Raw genomic sequence first — 20820 nt, forward strand, 5'->3', positions numbered from 1 at the left:
GCAGACTTAATTCTGTTATAATGTTACTTTAGATCCATTGATTCACTGTGCAGTCATGGTTACATTTATTCATGTTAGTCAAGTAAATGCAGAAATATGGACCTTTACTTTACAAATATGGAACTTTACAAATGCATAAAATGTTACTACATTCATAATATTATAACAGAACCTCACAAACATACCATCCGTTATGCCAAGATCCAACATGTCTCTTGTGTGCTTAGCTGCACCTGCTCAGATTGAAATTATTCATTTTTACAAATATATTTTTGCTCCTTGGCTAATTTTCCTGCCTAGAGCCAGAAAGATGCAATGTGCCAAATAATTGTCCAGCTGATCCAGTGCTTTAAATTTGAGGGATTTGTCTAATTTTTTTTTATACTTATTATTTTCTGTTGCCCATTTTCTCAGTGATTACCCAAGAGTAATAAAATAGTCATAAGTTTTAACAATAGGAATAAGGTCATAGGCAATAAATAATACACATCCAATAATAGTTTTATTGGGACCTACCAGTGGCTTAATTATTGCCATAGTAGTCGTAGAAGCTGCCACGGGGCATGGATAGAGTGGGACCGGCAGGCTGCTTTGAGAGATGACAGCTGAGGTGAAGAGGGTGACTGTACAACAGATAGTGTGAATTGCTGTCTGGCATGGCACACTTCCGAGGTCTAGCAGAGCCCCTGCATGTAGCCAGAAACTTATTTGCTGCACGCTCAGCCTCTGCAGGGATCCGGCATCGGAGCTGTTCTGAGATTTCCTGCACACTACCGGTCCAGCAAGGTACAGTGCTGTGTGCCTATGTATGGGTTGCAGTAAAAGCCTCCCCCCTCCCCCATGTGTAAACATGTCACACACTGCTATAGTCAGAGGAGGGGGAGAGAGCTGAAGAATAACTCATGGAAGTAAGCCCCAGGACAGGGACTGGAAGACACAGGGGTGACCAATGGCCCCTGGCTCCCCCAAGGGATGTGCCCCCAACTGTTTTATCCTGTGGTGTGCCCACAATCCACATTTAATTTGTCCCTCTTCTTAGTTCCCTGCTATCTTCCTGCCTGCAAGGGTGCAGAAGTAAGTAGATGTGTAAATGTAAACATATTTAGTGTACAGTTAGTGTTAGTAATGTAAAGTGCAAATGTCTGGAGCCTCCTGATAGATCCGGCGGGGCACTGCGCTGGGGCACTTAGTGACCTGATTTTAGCAGTGATTTGCATTTTGATTATATAATGTTGTGCATGGCCAATAATGAATGTTCCCCTCTATGTATTGATATAATTTACCCTAAGCTTTGTAACGTTATTCCTGCAGTGTAGAATATGCATACAGGAGAAGGAATGCACATGCTTTGTAGCAGAATTCTAGTATACTCTTGTCACATATTCCGTAAAGGTCTTGGTGTTTTAGAGTCACTGGACACAATCTCATCTGACAGCTATCAATGCCAACACAAAGGGCATTCCACATCCCTCGAAGGCCGAGGGACTTGGATAGAAAGGAACTTCTTGCTGCAGCACTTAATTGAAGCTTTTATGTATGGGAAAGCATAATTAATGATACAGCCAAAACAGTGTATGATATGAATATGTCCTACCTCTTCATTTTATATATATGTAGCATTCTTGGTCTGGTTATAGACCTTCTGCTCATTCATCCAATGGTACAGAGAGGCATTGTAATACAGGACATCTGTTATCTGACTGAAAACCTTCTCCGATATTAATGTCTCTTAGTGTATGCATTTAGCTGCATGTTGACTCTTAGTGATCGTCACACTGGAAAGTCCTGCTGTCCATGCTGATCATGCTCATTTTTCAATCCAAGTAAGCAAACAACATTATTGATAATACATGCTAAAACCAAAGCTCCTTCTGTAGTGATTATGCAAGAAATCCCATAACTAGTAAATATGTAATGTAATCATATCAGTGAACGTAGGTGACCAAATACACAAAAGAAAAAGAAGGGGCTGCTCATATAGACCTGCTGATTTATGATTATGTTGAGATTGTGTTGAACTCTACCATCAAAATTAAGCATGATAAACCGGGGATGCACACTCAAAGATCCAGGCACTATGACTGTGGTAATCCACTTATCCATGTCCAGCTTCTTTTTAAACTTTTAATTTGATTTTCCAGATTATGTTAATGAGCCCCTGCATGCTGCAGCTGGCTGTTACACTGTCTCAACCGCCCCCAGCTCCCACAGAACTTACCCCTCCATCCGCCTACAGTATTCTCACACAATGAAGCTACAGTACGGAGGAGCTCTGGTTACGCCAGCTACAGGCTTTATGGCTCATTAGTATAATTTTAAAAGCTGAAGTAAGGAGTGTATAGATAACAAACATAAGATGACTAGCGTATTCGGTTATGATGTGGTTTTAGGTGAATTTTATTGATTTAACAATTGAAAGAGATTAACTAAACAGGTGAATTTTATTTTGAAGGGGAAACCTGTTGAATAAATGTGATTAACCTGTTCAGTTGATGAATGAGATCTATTAATGTTTTTACACCAGTGCAGAGTAGAACAGTTCTCTTCTGCACCAGATTAAAGGGGTATTACAGGAATAAGCATAATGCATATTCAAATGGGACATTAAAATATAAGCTAATATGTAATTAGTTGTTATTTAAGATTTTTTCCCCTTAGCAGAAAAAAAAAAGCTGTGGACATACACTACAATGAAGAATTATAATGCTACCAGTCCTGTGACATTGTCCTATGGTCACATGTTAACATCAAATGTCCTGCACGTAACTGGGCAGGTCATGTGATCACCACTATGTTTGACTGTAGCCAGTTGGTTTCAGTGCACCCAGTATGGATAGTGTTATGGTGAGACCCATTTCAGTTGTAGCTCTCCTTTTCCTGCTGTTGATTGCCGGCAGGAAGTCAGTGTGTATCAGTGTGAGCTCCGTCTTGGAATGCAATGGGGAGGTGACGCAGCAGGGAGCAGAGGGAGAGAGAAGCTCAGCTCCACAGCGTCAGGTAAGATGGCTGCCTACCCTAGAGTTCGGAAACCAGGGGCAACTAAAATTGTGTACACCAGGACAGTTTGGACTTATATCTGTGAAATGCTGTATTTTTGTTAATAACAGTGAATCAGAGAATGTGTTATTTTTTTTATCCTGAGTACATTTAAGAAACTTGTCTTAGTGGGAATCCCCCTTTAATTTGGTGCAGTATAAGACTGGCGAGCCGCACTTTGCGCCTCCTATTATTTAGTCTAGTTTACTGGGCCACGATAATGAATTTTCTGGGGCAATGTTAACACATGCATTAAAATTACAATAACATTTGTGTTAACACAATGTCATTGCTGCGGTAACGTTGCATTTTGTAAACTCTAATGTTAATAGTAATGTGATTAGACAAATCTCCTTTCCTCAGCTGTTGTATTGCATTTCAAAACACAAGGTAACCGCCAAATGTGAACGCAGCCTAGAAATAACAAAAACTGGACTACCAATAGTTAAATCTCAACTCTGTGTATAGTATATTTTATTCTCATTATAGTATTACATGTTGTGGAACTATTTATTGAGCTTTAACCCCGTATGATGTATCTGTTAATACTGATTGTCGGTGGTAACCCAACGATCGCCACAACCATATCAGCTTAGATCATTGTTCCTCGTGACATCAATGGGGAGCAGCGGTCTCCCATGTTTGTTACCATGACAGTCTCGGGTCATACAAAGACCCAAGGAGGTCTTGTTTTAGCCAAAATATTACAATGTGCGATTTTCGCATTGAGTTTTTTTGTGACTTTTAACTGCTCACAGGGCTATTTCCACAACATAGAACTATTGATAGTGCAAAGCCAGATTCATGACTTTTAAAAAGTTGCATAGACACTGCAGTAACATCACATTCAGTCCCTGCTAGTGTATGTATTTTGTGGCTTTATGGAAAAAAAATTCCGGAGCATGAGAACATTTAGTAAAGGGCTACAGCCACTTAAATGCATATGACGGACAGCAGAGCTCCAAAGACAAATATACCTCCCATGTTCTGAATGTCTACTGAAAAATACTTTCATATACATAAAAATGCTATACTTCTTTCATCACATAAAAAAATCTCTCAAAACCTGTGATCTCTCACATCCACAGTGTAGCTAAAAATAGTTGTATGCATGCAGTGTTTGACTGAATATGATGATTTCCTCTGAAACAGATGGCTAGGACTTAGATTGGGGGAAATGATGTATATTAGAAACAACCTATTTCTTTTTATATAGCAGAGGGCTGGGGCGAGAGGATTCTTATGACAGCAGCTGCTGCACATTGGAGCCCTATAAACTACACATAGGTTATAATTAATGCAAATATTGAATAGTGAATGGATGGCATAAATGTAGTGTAATTTTGAGAAATTCTAAATCTGATACTATGGTTACCATGCAAAACTCTTTTTTATTTGTACAAGATTTTCTGTAAAAATATTCCTCAGTTTCTCTCATTTTACATAGATTGTTGCTCGTCTTTTGAAATATAAAAGTAAAGTGAAAAATTTTAACAGCTTCTGTATTAGTATTATTGAGACATTACCATTCACATCAGCATTGCCTGTTTCTATTCTGTTCCATTATAGAAGGAAAGCAAAAAAAACAAGATACTCATACATACCGAAGACCTTTAGATTGTTAGAGATGTATTGTTACTGAGACAATGTTATATGACCTGTCAGCATGAAGACTATTAATATACTGGAATGAGCATTAAGCAAATAAGAAATCCTTCCCTGTGCTGAAATGTATTGGAGAACACAATCCAGTTATCACTATATGCAGTATATTTATACAAGTATACAGGTTTCATACATACACAGATCCTTAGGAAGTTCTTAGGAATAGGGGTTCAGTTTCCCTCCCACCTTGCTGAACACTACAAGTATACAGCCATAGAAGTGTGCAAGTAAGTGCACATACTACTTCAGAATACACATATATCATATATACACTCCACAGACATATGCACACATACACTATATATGCAAAATACACATATATAAACACAATATTATATATACTATATAGGTGACAATTCTTCTCCATCAGTTACAGAACTTAGATAACTTCTCCAGCTGTGACTTATTACTGCAGAATTCACCAAAAAACATCTTATGCTTGATGCAGCACATCCTGAAACTGTGACCACAGTCACTTACAGAATAATGTCAAATGGATATATACAGCGCCCACTAATTGTTATACAACTACAACATGCTCTTTTATGTTTACTCCCATTCATTAGTATTAAGCAAAGCTGTACCTCCATTAATTTATATGTATCATTGCGCCCAGTCATTACTAAATGGAAGACTACCAGCAAGAGTGAGACAAAACGAACTACACCTTCTCACCTAAGGTCCTCTTCATCCCAAGGTTGGGAGAAGGAGGTGGCGTAACGCTGGAGTTGTGAATAATTAGCAGCCCAAAGTGCCGGGCATCGCGTCCCTGTGCTCCAGTGTGCTTTTTCTAACTCTTTTTTTTCCCAGGAAATCCTAGCGTGTCAAGATTAAAAAAGACCACAGCCAGGATCAGGATGAAGAGGACCTTAGGTAAGAATCTGTAGTTTCTTTACCCTCTTTATTATATATTAGTAGCCATCATTCCACCATTATATACCAGGAGCTATTTCTTCACCCCCCTCTCCCTTCCTTATTATATAACAGTAGCCATTACCCCCCCCCCCCCTTTACCCTTTACTATATACCAGGAGCTGGACGGGATGGTTACCGGTGGTAAGCTGTTGTCTACTGTGTTTAAACTAACACCCCCAGCCCTGGCAACATAATGAAGCAGAGGACACCATTCTGTGCGTTCCTGCTGTAAAGAGTGACAGAGCAGGAAGGGTCAGTGTGCGTCTCTTTCTGCTCTGTCTCGGCTTTCAGCTATATCGGAGGACAGCACTTATATTGCTAAAAGCTGTAATAGGGAATCTGGCGGCTGCAGAGTGTAGAGGGGAGTAAATGTGCATTATAACTATTTTGTTGAGCAGGGGTTGCAGGGGGGAGGGAGTTTTGCTGTTACTAAGATTTGATAGACACCTTCTCTCCCTTGTAGCAAGGGGTACATATATAGATACATGACTATATGTACCCCGTTCTACAAGAAGGAGAACAACCCCTTCTCAGCAAAATAGTTATAATGCACATTTAGTCCCCGCTGCACCATAGTGTTTACATATATATATAGACACTATGTTGCAGAGGGGAGACGGTATATGACAAAATAAATCTCCCCCCTGCAGCATAGTGTGTGGGTGTATATATATATATATATATATATATATATATATATATATATATATATACACTATGGTTACCTCTGTACTTTATGTACCCCATGCTACAAAGGGGAGAACAACCCCTGCTCAGCAAAATAGTTATAATGCACATTTACTCCCCACTGCACCATAATGTTTACATATATATATATATATATATATACACAGAGGGGAGACGGTATATGACAAAATAAAATATACATCTCCCCCTGCAGCATAGTGTGTGGGTTTATATCTGTATGAATATCCATACACTATGGTGCCGTATACCGTCTCCCGTACCGCCATATACCATCTTCTTTCGGCAGTATAGTGTTAATGTGTGTATGTGTGTATATATATATATATATAGATATACACACTCACCGGCCACTTTATTAGGTACACCATGCTAGTAACGGGTTGGACCCCCTTTTGCCTTCAGAACTGCCTCAATTCTTCGTGGCATAGATTCAACAAGGGGCTGGAAGCATTCCTCATAGATTTTGGTCCATATTGACATGATGGCATCACACAGTTGCCGCAGATTTGTCGGCTGCACATCCATAATTCGAATCTCCCGTTCCACCACATCCCAAAGATGCTGTATCGGATTGAGATCTGGTGACTGTGGAGGCCATTTGAGTACAGTGAACTCATTGTCATGTTCAAGAAACCAGTCTGAGATGATTCCAGCTTTATGACATGGCGCATTATCCTGCTGAAAGTAGCCATCAGATGTTGGGTACATTGTGGTCATAAAGGGATGGACATGGTCAGCAACAATACTCAGGTAGGCTGTGGCGTTGCAACGATGCTCAATTGGTACCAAGGGGCCCAAAGAGTGCCAAGAAAATATTCCCCACACCATGACACCACCACCACCAGCCTGAACTGTTGATACAAGGCAGGATGGATCCATGCTTTCATGTTGTTGACGCCAAATTCTGACCCTACCATCCGAATGTCGCAGCAGAAATCGAGACTCATCAGACCAGGCAACGTTTTTCCAATCTTCTACTGTCCAATTTTGATGAGCTTGTGCAAATTGTAGCCTCAGTTTCCTGTTCTTAGCTGAAAGGAGTGGCACCCGGTGTGGTCTTCTGCTGCTGTAGCCCATCTGCCTCAAAGTTCGACGTACTGTGCGTTCAGAGATGCTCTTCTGCCTACCTTGGGTGGCGATTTGAGTCACTGTTGCCTTTCTATTAGCTCGAACCAGTCTGCCCATTCTACTCTGACCTCTGGCATCAACAAGGCACTGCCGCCCAGTGGATGTTTTTTCTTTTTCGGACCATTCTCTGTAAACCCTAGAGATGGTTGTGCGTGAAAATCCCAGTAGATCAGCAGTTTCTGAAATACTCAGACCAGCCCTTCTGGCACCAACAACCATGCAACGTTCAAAGGCACTCAAATCACCTTTCTTCCCCATATTGATGCTCGGTTTGAACTGCAGGAGATTGTCTTGACCATGTCTACATGCCTAAATGCACTGAGTTGCCGCCATGTGATTGGCTGATTAGAAATTAAGTGTTAACGAGCAGTTGGACAGGTGTACCTAATAAAGTGGCCGGTGAGTGTATATGTATATACACACAATGTATGGAAGATGGTATATGACAGTACGGGAGACAGTATATGGCATATGGATATATATACAGATATATACCCACACACTATGCTGCAGGGGGGAGATGTATATTTTATTTTTTCATATACCATCTTCCCTTGGCAGAATGGTGTGCATATACATATACAGGCAGTTCCCAGGTTACGTACAAGATTTGTTCTTAAGTTGAATTTGTATGTAAATCGGAACTGTATATTTTATCATTGTACACCGCCCTGTAATACATCTATATACATCTTCCAATTATCTGGGTAATGTGCAATACTTGTGTCAGGCTTCGTGTGGATCCTATGGACCACTGCAAGAGGTGGTACTAGCTGACACCTGGGACCGAAGTCTAAGTGGAACCTGGTCTTCACCAGAGCCTGCCGCAAAACGCGATGGACTTGCTGCAGCAGGGTACCACCAGGTTGTTCCACAAGTGTGACTAGCCAACGGTGGCAGCTGAGGTCGAGGTACCTTAATGGAAGACAGTCTCGTGGTAAGGTCCAGGCACAGGGTCAGGGCAGGCGTCAGAGATGCAGTTTCAAGTCCAATCTGGGGTCAGCAACGGGAGGTCAGGCAGATGGGAAGGGAGCATGGGCACACAGCAACGCAGGAACACTTGTAACACAGGAACACAGGACTCAGGAGCAGGGACACACAGGAACACCGGAGGCCCAGGAATGCTGGAGACAAAGGAATGCAGGATAATCACTAGGAAGCTTTCTCTAAGGCTGTGAGGCACAAAGATCCGTCAGGGCTTGCAGGAAGAGACAAACCTAGTTAGTTTCCCAGGAAATTGCCAGCGCCAATTAATGGCACGCTGGCCCTTTAAATCCTCTGAAGCTGGCGCACGGGCCCTAGCAGTCGGGAATGCGCACGCTTGGCCGAAGAGGACTGAGCAGGAACCGGGAGCTATGTAAGCAAATATCTTGACTTGTTCTGAGGACTACACCTTCTATACAAGTTAGGGTACATTCACACGGCAGCATGCCCACCAGGCGGGCATACCGCCATGCGCTGGAGAGGAGGTGACCCCTCCATAGAAAACAATGGCGCATGGCCCACACACACGGGAAAAGATAGAGCATGCTCTATCTTTTCCTGGTGTACAGCATGGAATGGTGGCACACATTTGTGGCACTGTACCGCCGCCGGACCGCCATTGCCGCCTATGGGGGCATATGTGTGACCACAGATTTGCGGCCGCATATACATTCTTACAGACAGGCATGTGAATGAGCCCTTACTATGAACTATTTATGATGTATATCCGGCCGCAGATTGGCCCCAGAGATCGCCATGGCACCTTGGTGTGCTCACTGTTTCGTGCCTGCAAAAAAGATAGAGCATTCTCTATCTAAGGGATCAATTACATGATTGTAATGGGGATGGATACCGGTCCCCATTGATGTCTATGGGGCCTGGACATGGTGCAGTGAGCACACGTTGTTTCACTGCACCGTGACCGTGCAAGGGGACATATAGGACATGCCCTACATTTCGCCGTGTTACGGAACCAGATGCTTGCTTCTCTATGGAGAGGGGAGGGGTGAGCAATGCTTTATCCTTCTTCTCTCCAGCAAGTGGCTGTTGTCAGGGCGAGCATACATTTGTGTGAATGTAGCCTGTAATTCCTGTATGACCATTTCTTACAATGATGCAGAGCTGCAGTTCTGTGTCTTCCCTGGCTTGCTGTGCACAAGTTCTCTGTGCACTAGCTCTCTGTGCACTAGCTGCAGCACAGATTCTGTGTCCTGATTGGCTGAGTTGATAAGGCTCGATCATGTACAGGTATCGCTGGAATTTTTATCATAGGTTCTCTACAGTGTCCAAAAAATATTTCTTGTCCAGTAGTACCTTTACCGTTTTAAGGTTAGTATGAGGTTAACTATGGTGAATGTGATGTTCCATTTTTAATTTTTAGAAAATGAAATTTACATTAACTCAAATTAAAGCAGAAAACTCAGAAAATGTCTTGAAACGCTTCTATATAGAGTTTGAAAATATATGTATTAAATTACCAAAGTGAACACTGCAAAGATCACAGTTGTCATCCTTCCATTGTCTGGAGGCAGAGCACTTGAAGCAAAGCTGAAGGTCAGTTAGGGTAAAGGACGTCCATGCTGTCTTTCCCAGGGACATTGATTGCTGTGTCTTATTCTCATTGTAAACCTGTTTCTAGCTGATAATTTGGACACCAAAGGTTAATAATAACCTTAGTAATTGTAACCATCTAGATCTGCCTGCTCTACTTCTACAAACTGTTTTCCGTATTTAGGTATATTGACTTGTGTCAAGGGATGCAAACTAAAGGGATCTACCTGTAGTGCAGGTTACATGAATCACTCATCTTAATAGTGACCGGTCACCAAGGAGCTCCCTATTTGTGACTTCTATTCTGAATGCATAAAGATACTCTGGGATGATAGAAACAAAGTGCAGTACAAAGTAAGTGGAGCTTAAACAAACCCCATCTACCTATATTGTAAAAAATTCACGTTCTCCCATTAGATTTTATCCTGTCAATACAATGCATGAAATTTGTAGCAAAACTATATTTCTAACAAAATTTGTAAAACATATATTTTAATTGCGGATATAGAGGGGTTCAACTGCATAATCACCTCTTACAACATGTGAATAGGGAAAAACGGACATGGATGACAAAAAAGAGTTGCGATAAATGCCTACGTATTTCGGATAATAAACGTCAGCTCGTCCAAGAGAAAATGACACCTTAGCCAACTGTGAGAAAGTTATAGGAGTCGGAATATGGCAAAATGTAGAAAAAATTTTTCAAACAAAAGATTTTCATTTTAAACACCTTATAAAACCTATATAAATTCAAAGGCTCCATTCGTGATCACATATTTTGGTAACATTGTGTTTCCAACAAGTTAACTAAACGCGAAGTAAATGTAATCTTACCTCAACGTGCGGTCCCAGGTGGAGCCTTTGGATTGCTTTTCAAAACGCAACCAAAATGCCTACAAAAATTCAATGGCTCCTTCCCTTCTGTGCCCGCCATGTGCCCTGACAGTGGGTTATATTCAAATATGGAGTATCCTCCTACTCAGAAAAAATTGCACAATATATATTCGTAAATAAATTTCCTACTTTTATTGTAGGGCTAAATGAACATAATGGGGCAGGTTTATCAAGCTGTCTGAAAGTCAGAATATTTCTAGTTGCCCATGGCAACCAATCACAGCTCCCCTTTGAAATATTCATGAGCATTGGTAAAATGAAAGCTGAGCTGTGATTGGTTGCCATGGGCAACTAGAAATATTCTGACTTTCAGACAGCTTGATAAATCTGCCCCATTAACTATAACTATAAGTAAATTCAAAATAAAACTTACATTTTGATTGAAGTTCTTTAAAATACATTAAGGGTTATCAAGCTTCCTACTGCTGTTTTGAATAGTTTGAGGTCTGAAGTTAATAGAACGGGGTGGTAGGTGGGGGGTTTCTATTAACAGAACTTCCAAAACCCATATACTGTAGAAATAAAATGGTCCCTAAAATAATTGATTCCAAAATTTTCTTGAAAATTTTAAAAAATACTCTTCGATTTGTAATCTTTCCGGCATCATAAGAAAACAAAAGGAAAATAATGCCAACATATTTCTGAGATATGGTTTATGTTAGTTAGTAACAAATTTGGGTAGTAAGACCCTAGTTTGAAAAAGAACATTTTGAATTTTGAAAATGACTATTTTTTTCAAAATGTTTACCAAATGCACCTTTATTTCATAAATAAATGTTAAATATATCAACCAAAATTTCCCATTATATTGATGTAAAAAAATGGGGTAAGTTAAAGCGTTCTATAGTTATTATCGGATAAAGTGACACACTCTGGTTTTTCAAGGCACAAATGAGCTTGGTCACGAAGGGGGTAAAAAAAACAACTATAGTTGTGCTTGGAGTTGGATCTCAGCTAATCTGATATTGATGCCATCTCCTAATAGTAGCTGGGAACCATTCTCTCCTAGGATTTTTGTATATAAACTATTAGAAGATTGGGTGGTAACTAAATAAAGAAAATACCGTAAGTGAATACATGATAAATTGTGGTACTCCCATTCATTTTATTGTCACTGAATAAATTGAGTTTCTTATTTTTAGCAGGCCACATTTATGGTGACAGATTGATAATTTGTTTTGGCAAGGTGTATAATTAATTCTAAATTTAAATGAGCAACTGGGTGATAGAATAATACATATGTCTGTGTTTTTGCTAATGGTTTCTTTTCTTGGCCACTTAATACAAAACCAACCGGGGAACACGGGCTCCAGAAAATAGCGACTTCTCGTAAATTAATTCTGGTAAAATTTTATTGTTCAAGACAGAAGCCAAAGATAGCTCCATGCTGAGTTATATCCCAGCAGTTATCATTTCAATCATTGATAGTTCTATTGTCAGATGTCCTCTACTACATGACCAGAGGCATTTGAAATAATTTTCTAATGGGGGAAGGAAGGACAATGGAAGACAGTAACAAAAGATGACATTTTGATCCATGTGAGCCATATCACATTAAGAACAACTGAAGTAAGGCCACACCATATTCCTGGAAAAAAGAATGAAAAAAACCCAAAATGGATTGCAGTTCAACCAATTTTATCCTATAAGAGGGTCAGATTGTATAAATACAATGTAGTGATCCATCATAGCTCTAGCCATTCCAAGGTAAAAGGTCTATGAAGAACAATGTTTAAATGTTATTTTGTAAATATTTTTGTAGTGGTAACTAATTATAGCAAGTCATTATATTTAAATAAACTATAACTGTTAGATTATTATTAGCACTGGGTCAGGTAACCCCTGCTTTTACAAAATGGTATACTTCAGGTATGATTTTATTTTATTTTTTTTATTTTAGAGGAAAGAGATAAAGAGACAAATAGGCAGCACTGGTTGGTAGGGTATGTTCAAATGTAGTTCATTCTAGTTCAGCAGTATTTTTTTTTTTTTTTACTTTTTTTCTCTTTTCTATCCAAAACAGTACGACAAAGCCATCAGATACCATTTCACATGATGAAAAACAAAAAAAACAAAACAAGCCAGGGGACTTATCTAAGCTTCTAAGCTGTTTTGTGGAGCTCAAGATTTGAAATTTTAGCGATTCATGGCTGTGCAATTTTCCTCCTTAGGCCACCTTCGCTGCAAGTTCGTGGGGGGTGGTGGGGCGGAGTGGTAAGGGGGTCATTCCTGGCCTAAGAATGAGTCTGGCATACAGGAGGTGGCACAGGTCGCAAACCAATTCCATGAAAGGCGTAGAATTGTCCGGCCAGAGCCTCTTAATATATCTGGTGCTGCAGGAGGAGTGGGGATTCATCAAGCTCTGGAACACTACGCGCCATTGTGTAATATATCTCCCACCCCATAACAGAGAATGGAAGAAACATCAATCATATATGTATAAACAGAAGGGGCATCAGTGAAAACCTGGAATAAGTTGTTGGTATCAGGAGAAATTTTTTTTTTGTTAATGCTACAGGACTGTCTACTTGTAATTTACACCTCCTATTAGTTGGCTTAGTTTATGCCAGAAACCTAATACAAAATTGTAACAAAACTTAAAACCTTAAAACCTTTTTTTTCTGTTACGGAGTTCACGGTAGAAAATAATTGTTTTTATATTTTGATAGACCAGATATTTTTTCTTTTAATATCCTCTTGGGGGATGTACCACTCTGTGGCATTTATTAATATGCTGTTTTATGTGTTAATTTCAGCCCAGACATCTGCTGTCTTTCATTTGCCTGCCTGTGTACAGGGTTGAGATGTTAACAAAAACATCTATAAAGTGAATGTGCAGATTAAAATATAAATTCTGTTGGTGGAGGTTCAAATGCTCTCACAGTTTTATGGTATGTAGAATATCTAAACAATTTCTCTCACTAACTCTTTCCTTTGTATGTCACTGTAATCACTGGAAAGTATATTGTAACAAAAGAAAAACAACTTGAAATTCAAGTCTAATAATTGCTTCTTTGTGTGACTTCTTCATCTTAGTAGTACTAAGTTCATATCCTTCAGGAGCTTCTGTTGCATTTTGGGATAAAATTCATGGATGCAGAACTATTTTGTTAATGAAAAAAACAAGCACAACAGAATCCCAATGGCCCCTCTTATAGTCATGAAGGCCTTTCAGACACCATTGGTGTCTGTTATTAATCATTCCTTTATTTATAGCGCACACAGATTACGCAGCGCTGCACAGAGCTTGCCAAATCAGTTCCCAATGGGGCTCTGAATCTAATCCACTTACCAGTATGTTTTGGAGTATGGAAGGAAACCAGAGGAAACCCACGCAAACATGGAGAGAACATGCAAACTCTTTTCAGATGTTGACCTGGACAGGACTTGAATCCAGGACCCCAGTGCTGCAAGGCTGAAGTGCTAACCACTGAGCCACTGTGCTGGTGGATGTATGCAGCATTTTATGCCATAACTCCATACCCTTTCTTTGTAAATGGGTTGTGGGATAGCCAGAAACAAGCTAAGCCATCTACTGTTATATTGTGGTGTTTGTAATTGTCCAGATATGATATCTAAGCCAGTACCTACTGGGGACCATTACTTGTTTTTTTCTCCTTGCTTTCTAGCTCAGTTCTATAAACTTATAAACCTGAGGAGTTGTATTTTTCCATTTTCCCTTGCATCTGTGGTCTGTGTTAAAAAAACAAAACATCCGAATTTGGCCTTTAGAGGTAAAGGAGTACAGAATGCATTCATGAAAAGCTGGAATGTAAATAACCTTTAAGTGCCATCAGGTTATCTGAGTCTCACCATCATTGGTTCAGGTAAGACTTTTCATGTTGATAGTCTGGTCCTTCCTCTTCTGTACTTGGTACCAGACTGGTTAGGCTTGTAAAGTTGGATTTTCTTTGCAACTTTTATGACCCCTACCTATGTTCATCGCTCCTCCCAGTTGTACCACAGTATATGAGATTTTGATACAATTTTTCCGGTCATGATGGATTCGATTTGATACACTGCAGTGATGTGCAGCATTTTCTTTGGGAATGGTCACTGAGAGGAAATAGTATCTGATATGACACACTATTAAAGGGAATAGAGCAGAGAAGTGATCTGTCATGGCCGATGGTAGGTTTTACAGTGTTTGCTTTCTTGAACAGGCTACAAACAAGACTGAAGCCTTCTGTTTATACACTATAAACACACAGACACTTTAAAAGCTACCCAAGTGTGTGATTGCCCCCACAGGAGAGTCTGTAAAGTGGGACACATTAAAGTCTGTCACGTAAAGGTCCCAATTGCCAGTTACAACACCATGGTGTGAACTCCCTCTTAATGGACTGTGAAGTCTAAGCTTGCTGTTAAACATGTGACGACTGGAACTTGTAAAGAATTTTATGTATACTACCTGTCTGTATATGGTGTCATGATTGTATACAGTGCTGTGTAATGTAAGAATATGTAAACATGTATAGCAGATAGAATACAGCCAATTTAATGACTGAATAAGCCTATCAGCCTGTATTTAGCTACGTAAACCCCATTGAATCTGCTGTTTAGTTATATCTATTCTTTAAGGGATCCTGTCACCACATTTTAAGCTATTCCAGCTATTGACCAGTTCCCATAGCACTCCACAAAGTAATCACCAACCTTTTTAGCTAAAACAACCAGGGCTTCCTATCACATTGAAAACAATTCTTTAACCGCTTAAAGGAAATCTACCATTTGCTCTTATGCATTATGAACCAAATACACCTTGAGAATGCTGTAGCTACACTGATGCAGAAATATATGTTATTTTGCTGTTGAGTGGTTTTGCTGAAAAAACAATTATAAAATTATGATAATGAGGCTCTAAGCTGTGTTGTCACTGACAGGCAGAAGTAATCACTGCACCATCCCCCAGCTGCTGTGTATGAATCATCCAGCTCAGGTTGATTTGTCCTGTCTGGACAGTTCAGGCGAAGTAATGTGTTTATGTACAGCATCTAGCTTTCCCAAGCTAGTTAAAATGTAATAAAGGTTTAAAGATTTTCTTTCATGTTTAGTTTTAATTGGGGTTAAAAGTGGAAAATAAGCATTTTTGTAATGTATAATATATATTTTTTAATTTTCAAATTATGTATAGATTTGGGCAAATGGCGTGGCTATGGCAATGTTTTTTGTAGTGGGGATTTTTTTAATTATGTTTGGAAATGTGAATTTTTTTTTTTTAATATTTATTGATATTTTTGGTTTGTTTTTACTTTTTTACTTTATATGTCCTCCATGAGGTCACAAAAGACCCCCCCCCCCGACATTTTCAAGTAACTGAGGCATCTATAAGAACCTTTCTGTCTGATATTCTGAGATATTTACAATGTATCTTTTATTTTTTTTTAAGACCTTGTAACTTTAATGACACAATATTTGTATTTTGATAGGTTGAAAAGTGTGATGCCACATAGTACTGGGGGAGACTTATTAGAAGTGTTAGTGTGGGTTTCCTCTGTGGCCTCCGGTTTCCTCCAACACTTTGAAACATACTGGTAGGTTGATCGTTGCCATGGAAAACTAGAGCATGTCCGCTCTCAGACACTGCTGATAAATCTTCCCCATTAATTTTAGCATGCATTGGGATGATATTTTGATGTGTTTTAGGCATTCTGTGAAAACTATTAGCAATGTACAGTATAATGTAGGACAAGGCCCCCGCTGTCTTGAGCAGGAATGATCATGCTTTTACTTTGTATCGTGTGGTTCTGAACAGTAGCTTAATTACATGTCAGTGGTTTGATGAATCTATTGTTATTTACCAGGTCATTTTCATAGTATTTCCAGGACATTTCCTGAGGACAAAAAGGTATAATGGACTCATCATTCATGACTCTATAGACTTGTCATCTCATTTAAGAGTCTAGAATTTAGTAGAGCAGACTTTTATCGAAATTATGCATATTTTTTAATATATACATACTGTATATACTCAAGTATAAGCCAAGTTTGTCAGCAACAGGTTCTTGCATGCTCGCTGTGCACACACACTGTGATGTCAAACACTTGCTGACATCATAGTGTGTGGGCTGGCAGTGACAGGTCCATGCATGATTGCCGCGCATACACTATGTTGTCAGCAAGTGGCTGATGTCATAGTGTTTGCACGGCCAGTGCTCAATGACCTGTTGTTGGCTGCCCACAGCTGGGCTGGGTTGGGCATACTAGGGGCAGGAGGCTGACTATATACTGGGGGGGCATGGGCTGGGTGGCTATATAGTAAGTGGCATTGGTTGGCTTGCTATATCATGGGGGGCATGGGCTGGCAGGCTATATACTGTGAGTCAGGAGGCTGGCTAGCTATATATTGGGAGGCAGTGGGCTTTCTAGCTATGTACCTGGGGCAGGAGGCTGGCTAGCTGTATAATGAGGGCAAGGGCTGTCTGGACATATACTGGAGATAGAAAGCTGGCTGGATAGCTATATAGTGGGGGGCATGGGCTGGCTAGCTATACACTGGGGGGCAGGGGGCTGGCTAGCTATACACTGGGGGGCTGGGGGCTGGCTAGCTATATACTGGGAGGCAGGGGGCTTGCTAGCTATATACTGGGGGCATTGGCTGCCTGGCTATATTCTGGGAGGCAGGGAGCTGGTTATATACTGAGCGGCATGGGCTGGCTTTATACTAGGGGGCATGGGCTGGCTGGCTATATACTGGTGCGCAGGTTCTCCCAGTTTTTTGTATTAAAATTAGGTACCTCGGCTTATACTTAGCCAGCTTATACTCATAATTCATACTTATACTGGCCTACACAACTAAAACCAACCTGATCTTATCTATAGAATAGTGCCCACTTGTAGTGATGCCAGTGACAAGCCGGGGTTGTAGTGTAGTTGCAGTAAAATGTTCCCACACTATTGTGAAGTTCTGTAAGCCACACATAGTTGCAACAGAGTAGTAACATGTACCTGTCATAGCCCATAGCCCTTTTATTTTCTGAACAAGTTTCACAGAGTTATCCAAAATGTGTGTTAACACATGGACTGGACTGTGCTATTATTAAAATAGAGCCGGTCTCCTCTCTGACCTTAAACTGCAATTGAAACATAAGAAAGAGTCAGATATAAATGCTGGAGCATTGCATTTGGCAGAAAATACATAGTGTCATTACTATATTCTGCTAGAGCAGATCTGTAGTCTGGAACAATGCCAAGAATGACCTAACCCAATCCTCCACAGTTGGGAGTCAAAAAAGTTTTACCTCTTTCAATATTGCTCTGTTACTCATCTAATCTGATCTGTTATTGACCTTTTCTAACACAGCTCTGGGTATTTTCTTGTGCTGCACCCATTCTCTAGAACTCAATTCTCCATACCCTCATAACCTGAGGAACACTGTTTTGTCCGTAGGTCTTACTTTTTACAGCTCAAGATTTATCTTCTACGTGTAGTTTTCACTATGCCCAATAAATGAAAGAATGCCTAATATCACCTGTATGTGCTTTGCTATTCATTCCCTTTTGGTTATACATTATGTCTTTTATCCTCATGAATGTAGTCTCCTTCATAGTTCTGTTAAGGGCTGGGCCACATTTTACAGTTCAGTGACTGATGACCTAACGTGTTGCTCCGTCACACATGGAAACCATTGTACAAACAAGCTACAGTAACATTTCTTGCACTGAGGTAAAAAGTTGGAATGATCATATTAGGTTTTCTTCTGCCAAGGAGGCTGCATTTGATTGTAAAATAAATGGACTGTGCAGTCTAGGAATACAGTGCATTCTGAGACTGTATAAAATATCATTTTATTTATAAAGATTAATAAATGACTTTCACAGGCCAATGAAATAAGGCAGGAAAATCCAGGTTAGCAGCATTACTAATTCTCATGGCTGTAGGCAGTCACTGACATGCTGATGGAGGCGTGAGACTATAAAGTGAAGAAGGAAAGGCTACTTTCTTTGATGTCAAGAGAAAATGGAAGTGCATACAGTATATGGAGAAGAAATACTTCACATGAATTCCAGCTATTCCAGTCTGCAAATATCCGCTCTAAAAATTAGTGATCTCTTTTAAAAGCTTTCCCTCTTTTTCACGGAAGTTTCATTATCCCCTTTGTGACCCTTCTGCTATGCACTTCTTTACATGACGATATCTTTGGAAATGCTATTTCAAAACAATTTTTTTTTCATGAGAAGAAACTTTAACTTGAAAGGATAGTTTTATTAATTACCGTATTTTTTTCTTTATAAAATAAGACGATAAATGACTACATATGTAAAAAAAAATATATATATACTGTATATACTCGAGTATAAGCCAACCTGAGTATAAGCCGAGACCCCTAATTTTACCACCAAACACCGGGAACAACTATTGACTCGAGTATAAGCCGAGGGTGGGAAATGCATTGGTCACAGACCCCCCCCCCAAGTATATAGCCAACCAGCCCCCTATAGTATACAGCCAGCCCAGCCTGCCCCCAATAGTATACATCCTGCCCTTATTAGTATACAGCCTGCCCCCAGTAGTATACAGCTTGTCCCCAGTAGTATACAGCTTGCCCCCAGTAGTATACAGCCTGCCCCCAGTAGTATACAGCTTGCCCCAAGTAGTATACAGCTTGCCCCCAGTAGTATACAGCCTGCCCCCAGTAGTATTCAGTTTGCCCCCAGTAGTATACAGTTTGCCCCCAGTGGTATACAGCCTGTCCCCAGTAGTATACAGCCTGCCCCCAGTGGTATACAGCCTGTCCCCAGTGGTATACAGCCTGCCCCCAGTGGTATACAGCCTGTCCCCAGTGGTATACAGCCTGCCCCCAGTGGTATACAGCTTGCCCCAGTGGTATATAGCTTGCCCCCAGTAGTATACAGCTTGCCCCCAGCATTAAAAAAAAAAACTTATATACTCACCCTTCGGTGGCCCCGATGTGCAGCGCTGCTCCCCCGATGTCCGCGCCGCTTGTGTTCAGGCTTCCGCACCCGTCTTCTTTCTTCTGCTGGGCGCCGCCATTGCTCTCTCCCGGCCGGCGCCTAGTATGACGCGCCGCTGCTGACATCATACTAGGCGCCGCCTGGGGGAAAGACATGGCGGTGCCCAGCAGAAGAAAGAAGACGGGCGCGGAAGCCTGAAGACAAGCGGCGCAGACGCCTGAAGACAAGCGGCACGGACATCAGGGGAGCAGTGCTGCACATCGGGGCCACCGGAGGGTGAGTATATAAGTTTATTATTTTTTAAGTATTTTTTACTGTTATAAAATATATTGACTCGTGTATAAGCCGAGGGGACGTTTTTCAGCACATTTTTTGTGCTGAAAAACTCGGCTTATACACGAGTATATACTGTAAGCAAATTTTCTGATTAAAGTTTTTTTGGATAAGTAGTAACACTGAAAAAACTTTTACCAAAATATGTTATAAACATGTACAGCATCATTCCATCACCCTTCCCAAGTTCAGCTACAGATGCCTATGGTGCATGTACTTTTACAACTCTGCAAACCAAAGCTAAATCCTTCCTGCAGATCCTTTTTATAGTCTTCTTTCAGCTGACAGGTTGGAGGGGGGCACATTTCAAACACTTATATCTCCTGAATCCTGGCACCTAGAAACACAATTGTGAATGGATGCTTCAGAGAACCACTGATATCCACATTTAAAGTTACAATTGGACAACTCGAAAATAGAAAGCTGTATATTAAAATCACATTTTTTTACTACAACTTTAAAAGTGGATATCTCTGGTTCTATGACGCATCCATACACATTCCAGTTTAATATGACACCAGAATATTGTTTCTAGGTGCCAGGGTTCAGGAGATAGACGTTTGAAGTAGGTGACTGTCATGACGTTTCTAAACATCCTTTCTGCATGGGGCATGTGACAGGAGGACATATATAGCCGTATGGCAGTCGTGAAGGCATATAAAGCTCCAGAAGAGAAATAATGGGGGGCAT

The 20820-nt window shown here is 40.5% G+C and overlaps 1 protein-coding gene across 3 annotated transcripts in view; it reads left to right on the top strand.

The window, feature by feature from the left end:
• Positions 1 to 20820, top strand: part of CHST11 (carbohydrate sulfotransferase 11) — a 115662-nt gene that overhangs the window by 25537 nt on the left and 69305 nt on the right. The window contains exon 1 of one of the 3 annotated variants that reach the window (XM_072146438.1): positions 637 to 786. The exons of the other annotated variants lie outside the window; for them this stretch is intronic. Within the exon in view, the coding sequence (XP_072002539.1) occupies positions 657 to 786 (130 nt within the window). The 5' untranslated portion in view covers positions 637 to 656. Of the gene's footprint in view, positions 1 to 636; positions 787 to 20820 lie in introns of those variants that run through there. 3 annotated transcript variants of the gene reach the window in all.

Source organism: Engystomops pustulosus, chromosome 4, assembly GCF_040894005.1.
Source record: "Engystomops pustulosus chromosome 4, aEngPut4.maternal, whole genome shotgun sequence".
In the NCBI taxonomy this organism is placed as follows: Eukaryota; Metazoa; Chordata; class Amphibia; order Anura; family Leptodactylidae; genus Engystomops; species Engystomops pustulosus.